At 46.3% G+C, this 19227-nt stretch overlaps 1 protein-coding gene across 2 annotated transcripts in view; it reads right to left on the bottom strand.

Moving 5' to 3' along the window:
- Nucleotides 1-1302: 1302 nt before the first annotated feature.
- Nucleotides 1303-19227, bottom strand: part of SMYD1 (SET and MYND domain containing 1) — a 40479-nt gene continuing 22554 nt past the window's right edge. Inside the window, exons 4-10 of one of the 2 annotated variants that reach the window (XM_019444207.2) lie at nt 17487-17617; nt 15084-15122; nt 11964-12153; nt 7050-7142; nt 4780-4943; nt 3098-3266; nt 1303-1801 (exon numbers count right to left, since the gene is read on the bottom strand). In XM_019444207.2, the coding sequence (XP_019299752.1) occupies nt 1643-1801; nt 3098-3266; nt 4780-4943; nt 7050-7142; nt 11964-12153; nt 15084-15122; nt 17487-17617 (945 nt within the window). In that variant the 3' untranslated portion in view covers nt 1303-1642. The remainder of the gene's footprint in view (nt 1802-3097; nt 3267-4779; nt 4944-7049; nt 7143-11963; nt 12154-15083; nt 15123-17486; nt 17618-19227) is intronic. The other variant, XM_019444210.2, reaches the window with a different exon arrangement.

The raw sequence follows: 19227 nt of genomic DNA, 5'->3' as shown, positions 1-19227 counted from the left end.
GGGGTATCCTTGAAGAAGAGCCAAATGCCAGACATGAATATTGTGCAAAGACGTAGCACATTCACAGAGCTTTTGGACAGTTTTTTGGAATATTTGCAGAGCCACTGGAAAGGCTAAGAGGGAGGCAGTGGGTGGTTTTGAGGATGAAAAAGTAGGAACGGAGGAACCAACACTTTAGGCAGAGATGACAAATATGGGGCCTGGTGGCACCGCTTCCAGATGGTTAGAGCTCTGGGGTCAAGGGTGGCCCCAGGTGGTATAGAAGAGTTGGTGACATTCCCCAAATGGATAGCTTTGCTCCAGGATTCCCCCAAAACATTGGTGAGAAGTTTAGGACCCCAGAAGGTAATGGGACAACTAGATTTGGCTGATCCCAAGACCCTAACTCTTGGGTGGAAACCATAGCAACCTCCCACCAGGAAATGATGACAAGTCAGTCACGTCCCCAGGGAGATCCTAACCTAGGCATGCAGAGTCCGGATTAGACTTTCCCCCTGGTGAGACTTGCAGAGGCCTCAGGGGATGGGCAGTGAGAGAAATTAAGCAGAGAAATCATAATTATTCCTTACCAGGAATAGAAATTTGCTCGGGACCTATGATGACGCCTAAGCCAGTAAAGACTATCCAGGCACATGTAACCAAATAAAACCTCCCCAAACCAATTCTGCTGAACCCATGACCATCAGGTATGTGTACTTCCAAGTTTCTCCTTCAGCTTCACCCTGCTAAGACTTCAGTCCTGGTTGACCAGTGGCCAATAAAATCTCAGATATTGTTCAAGTAGCACCCACATCACAGGGAATCAAGGCTTGACAGTGAGGATGGGTGGGGGGAGACACTCCCTCTGTGTGTTTTAGAAATAGTTTCAGAATAATACTTGGAATCCAGACTTTAAACTGAGGCCTTGAGTGGTTTGGGCAAAGCCCCACCTATTTCTGCACATTCATCTCATTCTCATATTTACTAAGAGGTTTTGGTTCTCTGAGTAGAACTCAAATGGCCCAAACATCACCCCTTCTTTATAATCCCACACTAATCTGAGGAAACTAGACATCATCCATCCTAGTCGGACAAAACCTGAGTATTCCAGACCATGAGTAAGACCAGCAGTCCCTGAGATACCTGCACAGGTGTGTCAGCAGTCACCTGAGACTCTTTGCACCTGCCACCCTCTTAGCTCAAATAACATCTCCTCCATGACACTCTTCCAAATGCGTGTGCGCACACACATGCACACATGCATGCACACACACACACACACGCACACCAGCCACATGCCCTCCACTGCACCCCCCCCCCATATAGTTTACCATTGCATTTATTATTATACTGTGCTTTAATTGTTTACATTTTGGTTGCCCAGCTACATTTGAAGCCTCTTTATCCCTTGGGTCTACCACCCAATAAATATTTACAGGATAAATTGGGCGAGGCTAGGCTGGGCTGGGGTAGAGTTCAACTGAATCGAACTGAGTTTAAATGGACCAAAATGAACTTAGGAACATAGAGCAGTATACTCCCACAGCAACAAGCGTGAACATGACCCCGACTTCCTCATCAAGGGTCTTCCCAGAAACCTACCACCTCCAGAACGTCTCCCCGGGTCCCCAGCCACGGTGCCCCTCCCCCACCAGACCGGTCCTCATTGCTTCTTATGGAACAGAGCCGGGGCTGGCTCATTGCTGGGCTCTGCCATGACCTGCATGGGCTGGTTGTTCAGGGCGGCCTCACGCATCTTGTGGTACATGAACTCGTTCTGGCGGAACATGCGCAGCTCCATCTCCGTCTGCATCCGCATGGCCTGTGGGACATAAATACACGATAAACGGTGATGACAGGTCACCAGGACGTATTGGCCTCTGACCTACCTTCGCCCTTTTGGAAAGGGCAGACAATGGGGTAAATGACTCCCAGACACTGAGATTCAGCTGTTCCCACTCAGAGGACACACAGATATACACACTCACACACACACACACACACACACACACACACACACACACACACATCCTCTGGGGGCTTAAAGTCCTGGGAGTGGGCTCGGTTTGCTAGGGAGAGGGAGGCAGACCCCTGAGAAAGTAGCTTGAGGGATTGTTCACAGCAGAGAATGCTTGTTCACAGGAACTGACAAGTGGGGATTGGGTTTGAACCCTGGATCTTGCACATAGGTCCCAACTAACACTGTGGGACCTTAGGCAAATGACACCTCCTTTCAGACCTCAGTTTCCTCACACATAAAGTGGGTGAGATTCCTTCATACGTCATAATGGACCAAGAAGATTACAGTATGTGATGCATAGAAAAGCCCCTATGCTCCCATATTTCCATGCAAGAAACATTTACCAAGGGCCAGGCATCATTGAGGCACTAAGGATACAGCAGTGAAGAAGGCAGAGCCTTTGGCAAACTTAATATACTATACATAAAGTTAGTCTTCTCAGACATTTTATGACACTGAAGTCTGTCCTCTTTCCCTGTACCATACTGAATGAGGACCGTCCTTTGAACCCTGTCACCCTCAAATAAACCAGCTCTTCCAAACACAAAGGAAACCCCAGCTATTAAAACCAGGCCATTTGCTAGGCACTGTTCTGAGTGCTTTTTACACATTAACTCACTGAACCCTTATCACAACCCTATCCTTTTTCTCCATTTTACTGATGAGGAGACTGGGGCCCACACATTCCACGTTTGCACTCACACAGCTAGAAAGTGGTAAAGCTGGAGTTCAGTCTCAGCAGCCTGATTCCAGGGCCTATGCTCCCCAGCTCTGCTCTATGCGGCACAAATTCTAATGTACCTGGCTGCACGCATACTGCTGGTTAGGCTTTCCCGGTCCACGCTTGGAGCACCTCAGGGTTCAAACCTCAGCTTTGCCATCCACTCACTACGTGACCAGAGACAGGTTAATCCCCTTACTGGGGCCTCAGTTTGCTCAGATGTAAAATAAGGGGGATGGTGAACTAAAGCAGTTCTGAATTCCCTTCTGCAATCTATGGACTCCCCAAATACAGAGTCCAGAACTCTGGGGTCTGCAGCTCCCATCCTTAGAGAGCTCAGACCAGACAAGGACGCCCATCCCTGAGATGCTACTTGCCTCTAAGTCCTTGGTGATTGGGTGGGAGGGTCCATGTGTCACCAGGAGAATGGCATAGGCTTTGCAGATCATCCCGTGCCCCACCTCAATGTTCCCAGCATGCCAGTTGGTCAGCCCTGCCCGCATCACGGCCATGCCCAGCTGGGCATTGTTGGGGTGGTAGAGCTTCCTGTGGGGGCATAGCAAATAATTGTACAAATCATCCCAACCTTCCTGAGAGGTGCACGGTATTTGACAGCTCACCATGTACCCTCATTGATTCACTCCATCTGCTCTCCCATCAGCACCATGAGGCATCTACAGCCCATTGGGCAGGGCCTGAGCCACAGAGAAGGTGGGCAGTGACCAAACACATTGAATGGTGAGGCTGTGAGAGCTGAGACTCTGACCTGGGCCACCAAGGCAAGTCCTCATGGGGAAATGGGGTCAGGATTGGACTCTGAACTAGAGGGCAGGAGGCTGGGAGCTCTCAGGAGCACCCCAGCCTTCTCCCTGCAAAGTAGACGTTCAGGGGAATAAAAATAACTTGAATGTCCTTTTTGGGACAGAACTGTATTCTCACCTCCTTGGCACGGTCCTAACAGAGCTTCCTTTTAGCATATTGTACAGTCTTCCTGGCTTTTGTTTATGAGGAACATTCTCTCCAAAAGAAATCTACCTTCTTGTGCCAACATACTCATTTGGTCAAAGATACAAATTCACATGCCAACGTGGACATGGAAGGCAAGAGAAAGACATTGGTAGAGGGAAGGCAGGAACTGTGCATTTTTTTTTTTTTTTATTTTTTTTATTAAAAAAAAAATTTTTTTTAATGTTTATTTATTTTTGAGACAGAGAGAGACAGAGCATGAACGGGGGAGGGGCAGAGAGAGAGGGAGACACAGAATCGGAAGCAGGCTCCAGGCTCTGAGCCATCAGCCCAGAGCCCGACGCGGGGCTCGAACTCACGGACCGCGAGATCGTGACCTGAGCTGAAGTCGGATGCCCAACCGACTGAGCCACCCAGGCGCCCCTGCATTTTCTAATTTATAAGCAAGGATGGCTAACACCTTTTTTTTTTTTTTTAATAAAAGAAAGGTCACAGGGTTGCCTGTGCTGACTGCCAGGGGGAAATCCTTTCGAAGCACTTAAAAGCAAGCTGAACTTAGCCTTAAGAAAACCAAATGCAGAAGGGGCCACCCAAGTGGTAAATGTGCTAGAGGATTTGGGAAAGACCAGGGATGACCCATAGGTATCATCTCAGGTACTAACTCTGATCCTTCGGTCGGTACCACTCAGAGCACCATGGTAAAAAGACTCAGTTGTAAAGATAAAAAGGACTGGGCCACCTGGGTGGCTCAGTCAGTTAAGCAGCCAACTCTTGATCTCGGTTCAGGTCATAATCTCACAGTTTGTAAGTTCGAGCCCCGCATCAAGCTCTGCGCTGACAGTGCAGAGCCTGCTTGGGATTCTCTCTCCCTCTCTCCCTCTCTCTCTCTGCCCCTCCCCAATTCATGCGAACACACATGGTTTCTCTCTCTCAAAATAAGATAAATAAACTTAAAGATAAAAAGGACCATGATCGATTACTGATGCCTCCCGTGGGTGCAGGAGGGAGAGACAGCAATATGGGCGCCATCTTTGCCATCCCTGGAATAGACACTTTTCCAGGAGACTTTCTGAGACCCAGCATTGTTACCTACATATAGCCATCCACCATCCTCCTGGCGTAGTGCGAGGCCTCCTCAAAGGCCTGGAGGTAGGAGAGGACCTCCGAAACAGTGCTCAGCATCCGCAGCGTGTAGAGGTTGGTGTCGGCAAACACCGGCTCCTGCTTCTGCAGGCACTCCCGGCACAATTTCACAACCTGGAGGAGACAGAGGACCTGTCCGTGACCACGGCACCACAGCATGCACTTAGCTCACATATGGGGGCATCACGATGACACTAGACATTCATTCTTTTAAGGCCGAGGAAATGGCTGACAGAGGTACAGGAGCACCAGTCTGTGATCTGAATAGCAAAATGGCCCTATTTGGCTATGATGCAGGGATGGAAAGGGTGACAGTGGGAGATATGGCTGACATATGACAAAAATGAGTTTTCATAATCAGTAGGTAGCAGAGAGTTATGAAAGGGAGAGAGAGAGAGATTGACTGATTGATTGATTGACTGACTCTTACAATAATGCAATGAGATAGGTACTACTAACATTCCCGTTTTACCAGATGAGGAAACTGAAGCACAGAAAGGGTTAAGTGCTTTGCCGAAGTCACGCAGGTGGTAAAACATGGAGCAAGAATTCAAACTAAGCAGCCGGGCTTTATCTGAACCACCATTCCTGTGACTCTCCACCCTGGTTGGGCTCTGGAATTACCTGGAGACATTTTTAAAAACAGCAGTGTCTGGACCCTACCCCAGACCAATTGAAAGCAAATATCTGGGGGACGGACCCTGGCAACTGTAGGGTATATAAGCTCCTGGGTGGTCCTTATGCACAGAGAGTTTGGACAATCATTCCCCGATGGAAGCATACAAGATGAGCTGGCAGAAAGGGAGGCTCCCAGGAGGCTGGGAGACCCACCAGGAGGATGTCACCTTGGTTCTGGTAAGGAATAAGATGGGCCTGACCCCAGTGAGCTTGGAGTCAGGTTTTCCTCACTGATTCCTGTGTCCACATGGGCTTGGGTTGCAACCTACAAAGTCAGACGGTCTCCAGATTTTAGTTGTTCATCGTTCCCCCTTCGCTTGCCGCTTTCATGGGAGAAATGTCACACAATTCCTTCCATTTCAAATGAGCGGAAACTAATTTTGCTCTGAGACTCTCCCAGAGTCCCATGGGTGGGGGTGTGACCAACTGTGGACTGACCATCAATCCATCCTGAAGACAATCCTCTTAACCCTACACCTGGTCCTGTTAAGTTTGAATGGAAGGGGAGAAATGAGAAGTCAGAAGAATGGAACCAGCGGAGCCCTCCTGATTGCTTCAGCTCCTACGTCGTGCCTCTGACGTAGGTTTTCCACATTGTACAGTAACACCCTGCTGGCGTGCCTGTCTCCCCACCCATGAGAACTCCTGGGAGACAAGGAGCATGTCTCGCGTTGGTCACCCCACCAGTAAGGGCTCACAAATGTGCAATGAATGAGTAAATGAAGAGGATGAAAATAAAGGAGAAGCAGGTGGAAATGAAAACAAATTCATCTCTCACTGCCATGCCTTGGTGGCTTCCAAACCCAGCTACATGCCTGGGTTGTTGAAAGAGCCTGGGGGAAAAACACTGATTCACAGTCGCTGTGTTCTGTTGCAGATTTGACGAATCATATCTTAGGGGGCGAGACACGGGAATCTGCATTTCCAACAAGCTGCCCAGGTAAATCTGATGCAAGTACTCTGCAGGTCAGTGTGTGGCAGTGGGTCTCCATTTTGGGTGCACATTGGAATCACTTGAGAGTTTTAAAAATCCTGACATCTGGGTTTTACCCCCAAGAGATTTGGGTGAAAATGCCCTGGGTCGGAGCCTGAGTATCAGGAGTTTTCCACGATTCTAGTGTACATCCAGTTGACAATTCCTGCTGCTTCGAGAGCCAGGGCTGAATGCTCAGTTGGTAGAGACTGGAAACTGTAGCCAGGACATGCATTCAGTTAGGAAAAAGCAGGCAACCCACTGCCATTTCCATTTCTCCACCTCTGATGCCAACCTGAGATATCACAGACCCCCCAGGGACATTTGCCAGGCTGCCTGTGCTCTCCTCAGACCCAGTTTCAGTCGGTTGGGCAATCACTGAGAACATATCCCCAAGAGATGCTAAAGGCTTAAGGGCAAGAAGAGTCATGGTCCAAACCAAGGGCTATCCTCCAGAAAAACAACCTGCTGGGTAGCCTCCTCATCTCCACCCCTCCCCATGTCCCTCCCATACTAGAGAATCTTTCTGCCCTCTTCCCCACCCCATCCCTATAAAAATGAATTCTTACCTCATGGTACAAACCCTCAGAGCGAGCCTTGTCAATTTTTTCCAGTGTATCCTTGGACAACTGTATCATTTCCTTTACCGCTTCCTGAGAGGGCTGGGAAAAAAGGAACATTGAGTTAGAGACCCCCTCACGAAGCAACCCATTGCATCTTTGAATAGCTGCCATCTTTGACATTCAATGTAGGACAAGATTAACGCTTTCCTCATTCTGAACGCTTCATTTCCATAAATGCTGCTCAAGATCCCTATAGCTTTTCCAGCTCCCTCATCATGTTTCTGACTCACGTGCACTTTCTACTGACCAAGCCCCAGCACCTTGCTGCCAGCCAATTGTTCCCCACCTGGTGCTCATGCCTGGGTTTTGGAACCCCAGTGCAGAATCTGACATTCTCATTCTATCACCCAAAATATCTTCCATTATTTGTCTTTACTTCAAGTCAACCACGTGTTCTACAGGTAATGCCCTCGCATTTTAGTCTTCGCACAAGTCATGGATTTAAATACTGACTGGCACAGGACTGAGGACAGAAACTTACGGCTTAACCAAAAAACCGTGCTCCAGTTTGCCATTGAGCTCATTATAGAAGGGACTTGTGGTTGTGGGCATTCAAACCCTTCCAAAGTATCTTTGCACCCAGTTCATATTTCTTTGTCTTGACCAAATTATATCATGAGAGAATCTGTCAGCTGTCTCTGTGAAATCTAGACTCATCAGGTTTCCTGCATTTGCCTACATGGTCCAGTGATCTTATTTTTCAAAAACCAAGCTTTGATATTTCAGGCAAGGAGGCACCATAATTGAAAGCCCACGAGGGCATCATAATTTTGAATAAGAAGTGCCAAACTTCTCAGTGTCCAAAGAAAAAGTTTACTTGCCGGGCTCATCCATATCAGAAACTCTTTTCCGGAATACAAAAATAAGAATTTTTTTCTTTTTTCTTTTCTTTTTTTTTTTTTTTTGCCTACACAAATCTGATAAAACTTTTTTCCAAAATGAAAAAAACTTTGTTATTTATTCCGACCATAAAAATGACATGTAGAAGTTGTAAAAAAAAAAAAAAAAAAACTAAACTAAAACACGTGAAAAAAGCATGGAGAAAAAACAGAAATCCTTGGAATCCACCCAAAGATGACCATAGCATTTTGAGGAACACTTTCCAATGCATATATACAGGAATAATATTTAAAATATTTAACAACTGGTACAGGAAAGGCACTGACCAATCAGAGCTGACACTGACCATAAGCAGCCATACGTTTATACGGCCTTAGCAGTATGTCCTGGCTGAACCGCCTGTACATGTGCATATGCGTGTGTGTATATGCCAACAGCACCAAATATTTCTTCTAATTGGAATAGTATCAGATTTCCATCTATAGTCTGTTTCTTTCACTCAGTACGTTATGGATATTTTCCCCTGTCAATATAAAAATACAGCACCACGCTTAATAATTATAGACTTTTCCACTATGTAAAGCCAGAATAATTTATTCAACCAGTTTTCCAATTTTTTCACTGTAAGGAATTGGGTCCAATGGCTCCATTTCGATTTGCTGCTTACGTTGTTTTGTGAGATCATGACCTTCACCAAACCACCAAAAAGTAACAAGAGGATGGGCATCTGTTCCCATGAAAATACAGTCCCTTAATAGATGGAGATCAGGATCTTCCCTTGGTCTCCCAGCTGTCCTGAGCCAGTTCTATACTGAGTATCCACCTTCCAGTATGAGAGGCCCTGGCCAGGACAGCTTGCTTCAGGGTCAGGATATTCTAAGGAATGGCCTTTGTATTTATTCTTCTATGCACTGCACTTCGGCTTCCGCAGAGTTCTTAACTAACTAAAGTGTTAGTTAACTAACACTACGGTTTTGACTACCCTCATTTCCTTCTGCATCTGGCCTCCCTGGAATCCTTCTGCATCTCTGGGGTCTTGCGTGGCCTGACGCCAACAAGTGTTGCATCCACCAGTGCTATGATTTCTGCTCACAGGCCTCACTCCTGACCCAACCTTTGTCTTGATCTTTGATGTGGTTCAGATTTCTGGCTTCTGGCTACCCTCTAGCCCCAGAGTACTTCTTCGCCTTCTGTTAACGCGGATCGTGTCTTGGTTCCAGACAGGTCATTTAAGTGCATATCTGCTTTCCTAAACTCATTTGAATCAAGCACATAAATAAGAGGGGGTCTATGTCTCATCTGGTTGGGCAGAGTTCTATAACTGGTAGTCCAGAGGTGTACCACCAATCCGTCAAACCTAGATTTTTCCTTTCATCCATAGCTTGTTGCTCAAATAATGGCTCATTGAAGCACTTCTAGTTTATGAGCACTAATCTCTAATCTATAGTAAGTTCCATCATCTTTAAAACTCAAAATTCGTAGGGAATCTTCTGGAGAAATCAGGGTAGAGCTGGAGAATACCAAGTGGTCAGGTATTAATAAAATTCTTGTTCAATTTGATGTTGTAAGGAAGAGTGTTACTTCAAGCTTGGGAAGTGAATCAAATTTGCTCAAGGAGGCAGCTGCCAAGATTCTCAAAACAACCTGGCTAGTAGGTTGTTAATTGCATGTGCAACATGTGATAAAGCTATTCTGAGAAAGGAAATAGGGCTGTTCCATTTGGCTCCACTTTTCAGAGTAAAGGCAGGAATGCATGATCTGCAGATAGGATTTTAGGAACCCTGCAGAGAGAGACTCTCCTCCCCAGAAATACAAAATAAATAGAAAACCAGGAGGACAAGAGTAAGGAGCTGGAGCAGAGGGAAACGTCAGTGGAAGAGGAGCCAGAGGAAGAGGAGGAGGAAGACTAGGAGGAAGGGGAGAAGTCAGCAGATGGGGAGGAATCATCAGAAGGGAAGGACCCACTGGAGAGGGAGGAGCCAGAAGTAGAAGAGAAGAGGGAAAGAGGGATACTGGTTCCCCAACGTTGAAAAACTGGCATATTCCTATCGTGAAAACCAAGGGTGAGAACTGAGGAGACAGAAAAAGAAAAACCTAAGCAATCCAAACAAGGAGGGCCCAAAGCTATAGTTGAGGGGAATGTTAAACATTTTGGTGTTATTTTCGCATTTTGTAAATATTTGGTTTTGACTTTTATCCAGGTTAACATACACACATATATTAACGAGTTAATACATCCATATATTAAGGAGTCAGGAGGGATTCTGATGCCAATCAAAAGTTTGAGGAGGAGTCACAAAGCCTGGATTACTGGATAGGGCTTATCAGGCCGAGATAACACATTATAAACGCATTTAAAGAAAAGCAGCTTTGACAACCACATAGATAGGATAAGCTTGAAAAAACTGCTAACAGTGCAACTCCCTTTTTACAGATGAGGACACTGGCTCAAAAGGAAGATGCTTGCCCACACTCAGAAATATTCAGTGTCATAGCCCGAACTCTTAACACTGGCCTCCTGGCTCATTTTCCCGTATTCTCTCTACTACATTATAATGGCCTTGAATTTGCCTTAGGATGCATTGCTTTTTAAAAAATTATACTCAATATTTGGGGCACTCGGGTGGCTCAGTTGCTTAAGCGTCCGACTCTTGATTTTGGCTCAGGTCATGATCTCATGACTCGTGAGATCGAGCCCTACACTTGCTGACAGTGCAGAGCCTGCTTGGGATTCTCTCTCTCCCTTTCTCTCTGCCTCTCCCCTGCTCGCTCTCTCTCTCTCTCTCTCTCTCTCTCTCTCAAAATAAATAAGCATTTAAAAAAATAAAAATAAGTTAAACTCAATTTTTTTCTAATGAATTTTTTTGGTTGACTAATTTTGGTTTGGGTTACTTTTATTTTGTTTATTTTTTTTTCATAGAGAAACCAAATTTTACATAAAAACAATAGAAAGCTTTTGCTTTGAATCCAGGTAGGTTCAAGCAGAAATCATCAATCTTTTATATCAAGAGAGACGCCAACTCTGCAATTCCACACTGGAAGACATGGGCATATCATCACCAGCTGGTACCAGCGTATCTCAAGTAAAGAGAGGAAAACCAAGAGCCACATATTGCGTGGTTGTATTCCTAGCCAGGAGCCTTCATTCCTAGGTCTCTTTATCTGAGGTCTTGACCTCTGGAGGCCTCCTTCCAGAGGAGGAGGAGGGAACCTTGAAGATTCTCTCCCCCACTCCAACTTGGTACCCAGTACTTTTCTACTCTTAGCCCTTCCCCCACAGCTTCTTCCACCCTCTCCCCATCTCAGGTCCATAAAACTGCTGAACCCCTTTGGCTGAGCCCCTCAGCAGAGAGAAGACCCCCACCTGACCCTCCACCTGTGCACTTTTCCATGGGGGAAAATGGAACAAGAGGAGTCCAGTTTTAGCCTTTTGTTTATACCATTGCTGGGCTCCCTCCCAGCTCAGCCAAGCTCCTGAAATCCCCCTCAGGAATCCTTTAGCTGCTTGGTGGTCTCACCAGCAACCAGACAGCAAGCTATTCAGGATTTAAGCACATTACCCAATCCCTACATTGCCCATTTCCATGGGACTAGGAATATCTTTGTGATAACCAGGCAAATAATCTCTTTGCCCATCTGGTCTCAATATATGAAACTCTCAGCATTACTTAACCAGCAAAAGGGTACAGAGAAGAACTAAAATTTACTCAGTGTCCACTCTGTATGCCACTCCCTTTACATTTATCACTTTGTTCAGTCCCCACAGCAACCCCTTCTGGTGGGTGCCATCATTCCTATTTTACAGATGAGAACACTGAGCAACTTCACCAACGCAAACACCTGGCAAGCGGTGGCCCCAGGACGCTAGCTGGGACCTTTCCTCTATGCCCTGTCCACCACCCCACAGCACCTTTCTAATAGTCACAGGCTGCTTCTCTGCACGGATGAGCTGTGAAATCCACCCTTGCTGGCTCCCAGAGAAGATGGTCGCAGACACCCCAGGAGCAGGACTACAAGTACCTTCGGGTCATCTTTCACCCCCAGAAAGAGGTCATCCTTCAGCTTTTTTTGGCAGTGCTCACACGTGCAGTCAAAGTAGTACTGCTTCTTCAGCTGCCTCTTGCGCTCCTCACTGACGTTAAGGAAGTCGATATAGGATACAGTCAGCTCCTCTCCTTCTGAGATCTTGCCCAGGGCCCGGAGCTCAATTCTGGACAAGGTAGAGGAAAGAGTAAATCAAATCCAGGGCTCTCAGAGTGGGGTCTCTGCTCTCCAAGGTCTCAGGGAGTTGAGTCTTAAAGACAACTCCCACTAGCACTCCAAGAAAACTCCCAATCCCACCCCCCCCCCCAAAGGACCCAAAGGACAATTTTCTGGATAATTCTGCTCTACACATTATAACAAACAAATCTGCTCCATTCAGTTAATTGCTCTGAAATCCAATTAAATGGATTCCCAGGAGAGGGCTGGGCATGGTCACAAAGCCATACGTAGCTTCCCCGCCTGCAATTATCCCTGTACATTTAGCTACTGGCTGCCTGCAACAAAGGAAGGGAGAAATAATAAGGTAAACGTTCCAAATAGGAGAAGACTCAACAGTTGCCTCTGCTTAGTTTAGAGACTACTCTTTTGAAAGTACGTACATTCAGTTACCCACAATTGTGGCCCGTTCTGGGTTCAACATTAAGCCCTCCCACACCTACCCCTCAGTCCACTGGTTCTGGTCTACGTTATGGAAAGAGACAGGCCTGGAGATCGCTGATGACGAATAAACAAAGGCTGGCTCTGTTAGCCTGCTGCATTGTTCATTTTGTATTTACCGGGGGACGCGGGTTTTGGTTGAAGGTAGGTAGCAACAGCAGATGGCATTTCAATCCCCTTCCAGCCTAGACCTGACCCTGTCATTACCTACAGCACTACCACCTTACCAGGTAACAGATACAGAAGGTGCTGAGGACAAAAGCCCACTCACTGCAGAGCTGACATCCAGCTAAGACAAACAAGCAGAGCAGCTCGTGGGCCTCTCAATCATGCACCCTCCACCACAAGGCCAGGAACTACAGAGAACAACCGGGGAGCCCCGCAAGCTGGCTGCCTAGCTGTGCTCTTGTGTCCCCCCAGGATCTTCTCACTGCCCAGTGGGAAGCCATCACCCGGAGAGTGGGTGGCAGGACACAGAGGGCTGGGGAGAACGTCTGCAGACAGGTCTGTGTTTATTTCCGCTACCTCCCAGAGAGGCTGAGTCAGACACCATGTGACCGGCAGCCCCTTCCACACACTCTGAGGTGACAACCAGGTGAGTAACAACCACTGAGTGGAAGTGACAGGCATATCCAAGTATCTTAGGTGACCACTTAAAGTAAAAAAGCCTTCTCCCAAATCAGGGTACCCTGACATGCCAAATAAATGTGATAATATATACAAACAATTCAGAGGGAGCCTGGCAAAGTCTCAGTGCCTGTTCACGTGCCCATGGGACCCCTTTCTTTTCTCCCCCACCCCAATTTTTGGCAGCAGCTGTTCCTGCCATGGTGAAAGGCAAGAGGGAGAGGTGAGTTGTGTGATTCTCCTCACAGCCCAGCTTAGAATCCTAATAGTCTCAGCTGCAGGGGATCAACGTCCCCATTTCACAAGGGAAGGCACCGCCACCCAGAGAGGGGAAGGAACTCCCCTCATGAGGTCCCACAGCACTTTGGCAACAGTCAAGATGAAAAATCGAGTGCCATTCACACTTCACCTCAATATAATCTTCTCCCTAGAGTATCCTCAGTCTGCCTCCCAGGTCTGCCATGCACAGGGAAAGAAATGCACCAAAGCCTTTGACTTCAGAGCTCTGCCAATGTTCTAAATCGTTCCATGCGAACAACTCCTGGGCCAGTGTTGAGTGTGGATCTCTGGCATCTGGTCCTGGTAAGGTAAGTAATTCTGCCCCCACCAACCCCACACGGCTCCATTGTGACATATTCCCATTCAACAGTGATTCAATGCCAACTGAGTGAGGATTCCCAATAGCCTTTCTTCCTATCACGGCTCAGTCAGTTCTTGCAAGGTCTCAGAGTATCTCAAATTATCTCAATTATGTAGAGAATTTTCAAAACCAAATGAACTTAGTGTCCCTTAAATATGAAAATATGCATGCCCCATTTCACCTTACTTGGGATTCGGGGTCAGGGGATGAATAGCAACCATCAGTCCATTCTCCCTTTTCCATCTTTAATGCCTGCAATTCTGGAGTTCAGCTAATTGAGGCACACATATTTAACGTATTTAACGTATTTATAACTTATTTAACGTATTTATTTCTTGAAGAGATTAGAAATGCAATGCAGAGCCCCAGAGACTTAAAACTAGGAAGGTCCCTAGAGATGTGCTCATCTTGACCTTTGCTCTATAGATGTGGGACCAAACGCCCAAGGGATGATGGGAATCATCCAAAGTCATATGTAATGCAGACCAACACACACTCCAATGCAGCAACCACTCCTACCCCTGCCTTCCCAGAGCCCAAACTCCCATGCAGAGTTTTGTTCTTAATCTAAAGAGCATTTCAAGTACTTTCAAACCCAGCCTGAGAAATAGATCCATCTGGGGCCATTTATTTGTCACTAAGAAAAGTCAAAGCAAAATCTTACCTAAACCACTAATTCATAGTTGGCCAGAAACATTGAACAAATAGCGTAAATAAATATTTGTCAAAAAGATTGCAGCTATGGGTGCTATTTTCAGAAGACAGTCTGGGTGAGAAATTGGGGGTTATACATAAACACAGTCCCTTTAGTACGTCAGTAATATCAGCATCCAGTAATATCAGGACTTCGACGCACAGCGTGGGTTTTGCTAAGGTGATGTGGACTAGAAGGGACTGGCATGCTTTGGGATTGGGGTAGTGAGAGAAGCAAGGAGTGAAAGACAGGAAAGAAAAGAAGCAAAGGCACGGTGGGGAGTTGGTGGGTGAGGAACAAAACGATTAATATATATGCATTTAAAATATAGCATTCAGCAAAGACCAGACTCTGGGCTGTGGAAGGATATTACAGCCAGAGAGCAGCTTCGGAGTCTCGGGAGGGGGCGGCCCCAGCAAACCAGGCAAGTGAGGGAGATGGGTCAGAGGGGCAGGGATGCTTGCAAGGACTGACCCACCTCATCTGGGTGTGAAACATGGATTTCACTGCCTCATGACTGAAAGACAAAACAGACACCCGAATGGAAATCATTACCATTGGCTGGTCCAGTACAGCTAGCAAGGGAGCACAGCATTCCAGCTTATGCAATGAAAGCTTTGGCCATCACCACCACCTTTATCCCAGCCCCTTCCAGTGGGGGCTCACTTGACAAGAAGCAGACTGCTATAGTGGAAAGTGCACTGGATTTAGAATGAGAAGTTCTGGGTTCAAAGGTCCTCAGCTCTGGACAAGTTATTTCCCTTTCCTGGGCTCACTGTCCTCAACTGCAACCTGGTAATGGGACTACCATGAGACAGTGCATTTAATAATAGGTGCTAAACCCTGTATGGGTGCTGTTATCTCACTCACAAGCATCGTGGCCTCTTTGATGTCTATCTTGGGGACTGTGTGAACTGCAAATGGAGGTTGGTTAGGTCACATAGATAGTATGTAAAATTCCATTGGGTTAGAATTGGGTTCTTTCCACTATGGCAGGCAGCTAGACTATGACTGCAAAATCACCTTCTTTTGCACAACAGCCAAGAAGCCAGGTAAATATGGCTGCTCAAAATTAGTGGATGCAAAGAAGCCAGAGCAGACATCAGATTTGGTCTGAAGAAAGGGTTCCTGGGCTCCTACAGCTGTTACATGTAGTGACAAGGGGAGCCCTGGGTCATCACTGCTTAGGGGAGTGGTGTCCCAAAAGACCAGCCCCATAAATGGCTGAATTTGATCCTCAGCCAAGCAGGCTAACCTGGGACAACAGCCCCTCTGAGGAGTATTCTATGAGGTCCACGTCAGTGACCCCAAGAGGCTTAGCAAGGGAAATGCAAATTCCGGGGAAAAATGATCTGGGTCCCAAATAAACTTCTCTGTCTTGAGTAACTTTCTCACTTGCTTAGAGCCTGGTGTCATGCAGGCCTTTGTTTCCAGAAATAGGAAGGAAAAGGGAACTCAGAGTCCTTGCTATATTGGGGTTTAGGCTTGATTCTTGACTGAGAACCAGAAACCATTGTCTCTGGTTTCCAGGATGTTTGGGGGCAAAGCAGCTCATTGTTGATGGCTCAGAGTTGACTTACACCTGTCATAAAATCTTGTCTCATCTCTAAGAGCAAAATAAGTAATATTGCTTAGGCCTCATCCTCCAAATTCCCCCAGCCCTGAGTCATGGACAGCCAGGCTCTCATTCTGTTTGCTGACTTCTCCATTTATGCCCATCCCAAGATCCATTCTTTGTCCTTCTGTCCCCTGATCTGTGCCTTGGGAGTTGGGGGTGAGGGAGGATGACCTCTGGGAGCCTCATCACCCAGAGTCCTTTGCTCTCTGGCTTCTGGTTGGAGTTTGGCCAGTGGGAGGGGATCAGAAGATGGGAGGAGAGGGAGGCTGGGGTATTTAATTCTCCTGGCTCCCTCTCTGCCTGGCCATGGTTCCAGCAGTGCCAGTTTTCTCTACCAGTACAGCCAAGCCACTGGGTGGGGAGTGGAGAAACGGAACTCTCCCATGCTACAGCTCTCACCAGATGCAGGAACAGTACTTCCTCCACCTGCCCCTCCAGGTCTGGAGGTGGTAAGGATTTCATACTATTGCTAGACCCTGCACACCTCACCATTCCTTGTTAGTTTCTTAAACTTTACCCCTACTTCTGTAAATTTTCCTGTTATTAAACTATCTTTGGGTAAACACTGAGTGTACCTTCTGATTTCTGCTGGGACCTTGACTAATATATGCTTCTGCCAAGCACCTTCTCAGTTGATGTTGTTCTGCAATGACTGCCTGATAGATAATCCCAGGCTTTGAGCTTTAAAATAGTAGAGGTTTGGAGCGCCTGGATGGCTCAGTCAGCTAAGCATCTGACTCTATATTTCAGCTCAGGTCATGATTTCATGGTTCGTGGGACAGAGCCCCACATCCGTGCTGACAGCATGGAGTCTACTTGGGATTCATTCTCCCTCTCTCTCTCTCTCTCTCTCTCTCTCTCTCTCTCCCTTTCCCCCTCTCAAAATAAATAAATTACCTAACACATCTAGACAGCCTCAAGAAACATGCAAAGACTCAGTTATTACCCATGTGGAATTCTTTGCTTTCTCATTACCTTTCTCTTATCCACAATTATTCTAGAATGAAATGTTTTTTAATTTTTTTTAACTTTTTTTTTGGTTATCTCTACACCCAATGTGGGGCTTGAACTAATGACCCCAAGATCAAGAGTCGCTTGCTCATCCAATTGAGCCAGCCAGGTGCCCCTAGAACAAAATTTCTATTTGCTGCCCAGTCAAAATCCATGCTAGTTCAGGTTCCACAGTCTGGTTTAGGTCAAGTAGAGAAAACACAATAGGGTCCACATCCCCATGATACCATCCCCAGTTAAAGACATACTCACTTGCCATTGTTAAATATAACGGTGCAGTTGGGCCAACAGTCATGGTTCACCAAGCCCAGGTTGGGGAAGATGCCCACACCCACTGCCTGCAGGCCTCTCTGGTCACTGAGTGTGAAGCCATTGCAGCTAATCTACTCAGAGGAAAAGATAAAAGAGTCAATTAACAGACATAGACCAAGGACAGAACACCATCTTGGCTGTTCAAAGTTCAAGAAAATAGAAGACTCAGTCTAATCCTGGAGATGCTTAGAGAGTCTGCAACAAAACAATTAATTTCTTGTTCTCTAGGTGACTCCAAAGGACCCTCAAGGTGAGCACCCTGGGAGAGTACTGTACTTGCCAAAAAACAAAGCCACCTTGGAAGCTTTTGGTAGCTGTATTCTAAAAAGGCCAAAGATGGAAACGTTAGTTCTGGGAAGTCTCCCTCTTTTCCTGTTTCTGGGTCTCACATGAGTTTTCCCCAGTATCTATTTTGGTTTTTCTCCATGACCTGCTCTGCCTTACTCTGTGTATGTGTGTGCATGCACATGCGCGCGCGCGCGCGCGCGTGTGTGTGTGTGTGTGTGTGTGTGTGTGTACATAGATACAGAGGGCTGTGTGCCTCCCCTGCTTCCTTTGCCTACCCACCCTCAACTCCTATAGCTGCTCATAAAATTGACATCTCTTTTTGATTGTTTTGGGTCTGGTGGATGGATATTTTTTACTCCTGTTCACAATTTTAAAATCTGTTGAGTGTAACACTTAACATATATCTTTGAATGCAAGACAAATCAAGTTGGTTACTACTTATGTGGCACTCTACTGACTTCCTTTCCCCCCAAATCACTTATTCTTTATAAAAACAGATTCCAAATACCTTTTCCGAAAAAATGCATAAGAATAAATACAACCTAGAATACATTAATCACTCACACAAACATCTGCTGTCTGCATAAATACGTATGTAAACATGTGCTACACTGTGCTCATGCATATGCATGCATGCACTCACGTGGCTATGTGTCATAGATATTGCAGGAATGTCCCTTTCTCCATTCAATGTCGTCAGTCATTCAGCAAATACATGAAGTCAAGCCTGTCAGTACCACTAACAAGCTGTTACCTCGGGCAAATTTCCTTCTTCCCTGAGCCTCAGTTTTCCCATCTGTAGGTTGGACTAGATGATCTCTAAGAGTTCTTTCATCTCTGCACCTTGGTGATTATGTGGTCCTGTGACTCTAGTCCCTGGACCACTTTAGTGATACCCAGGATCGGTCTGTGACACCCATTCACCCCAAGGCTATAGAGCATAACTGCTAAGAGTAAAAAATCTAGAATCACCTGCCAGACTGCTTCTAGTCCTTTCTTGGATACCAGCCCATTATCACTATGTGGGCTTTGGAGATAACATAGCCTCTCCAGGCCTAGGCTTCCTATTCTATAAAATTGGAGTGCTAAAAGCAATGATTTCATCTTGTATTTAAAGATTGCATAAAATAAATATATGGAAAGATATGATGGTTAATTTTATGGTTAATATGGGCTGTAGTGCCCAGATATTTAGTTAAACAGTATTCTGTATATAACATTTAAATCGGTAGACTAGGGGTGCCTGGGTGGCTCAGTCAGTTAAGTGTCCAACTTCGTCTCAGGTCATGATCTCACAGCTCGTGAGTTCGAGCCCCACATCAGACTCTGTGCTGACAGTTCAGAGCCTGGAGCCTGCTTTGGATTCTGTGTCTCATCTCTCTCTGCCCCTCCC

This window comes from Panthera pardus, unplaced genomic scaffold (genome assembly GCF_024362965.1).
Source record: "Panthera pardus isolate Hobbes unplaced genomic scaffold, ASM2436296v1 HiC_scaffold_26, whole genome shotgun sequence".
NCBI classification, from domain to species: Eukaryota; Metazoa; Chordata; class Mammalia; order Carnivora; family Felidae; genus Panthera; species Panthera pardus.
This window is presented reverse-complemented; position numbering and strand designations above follow the sequence as displayed.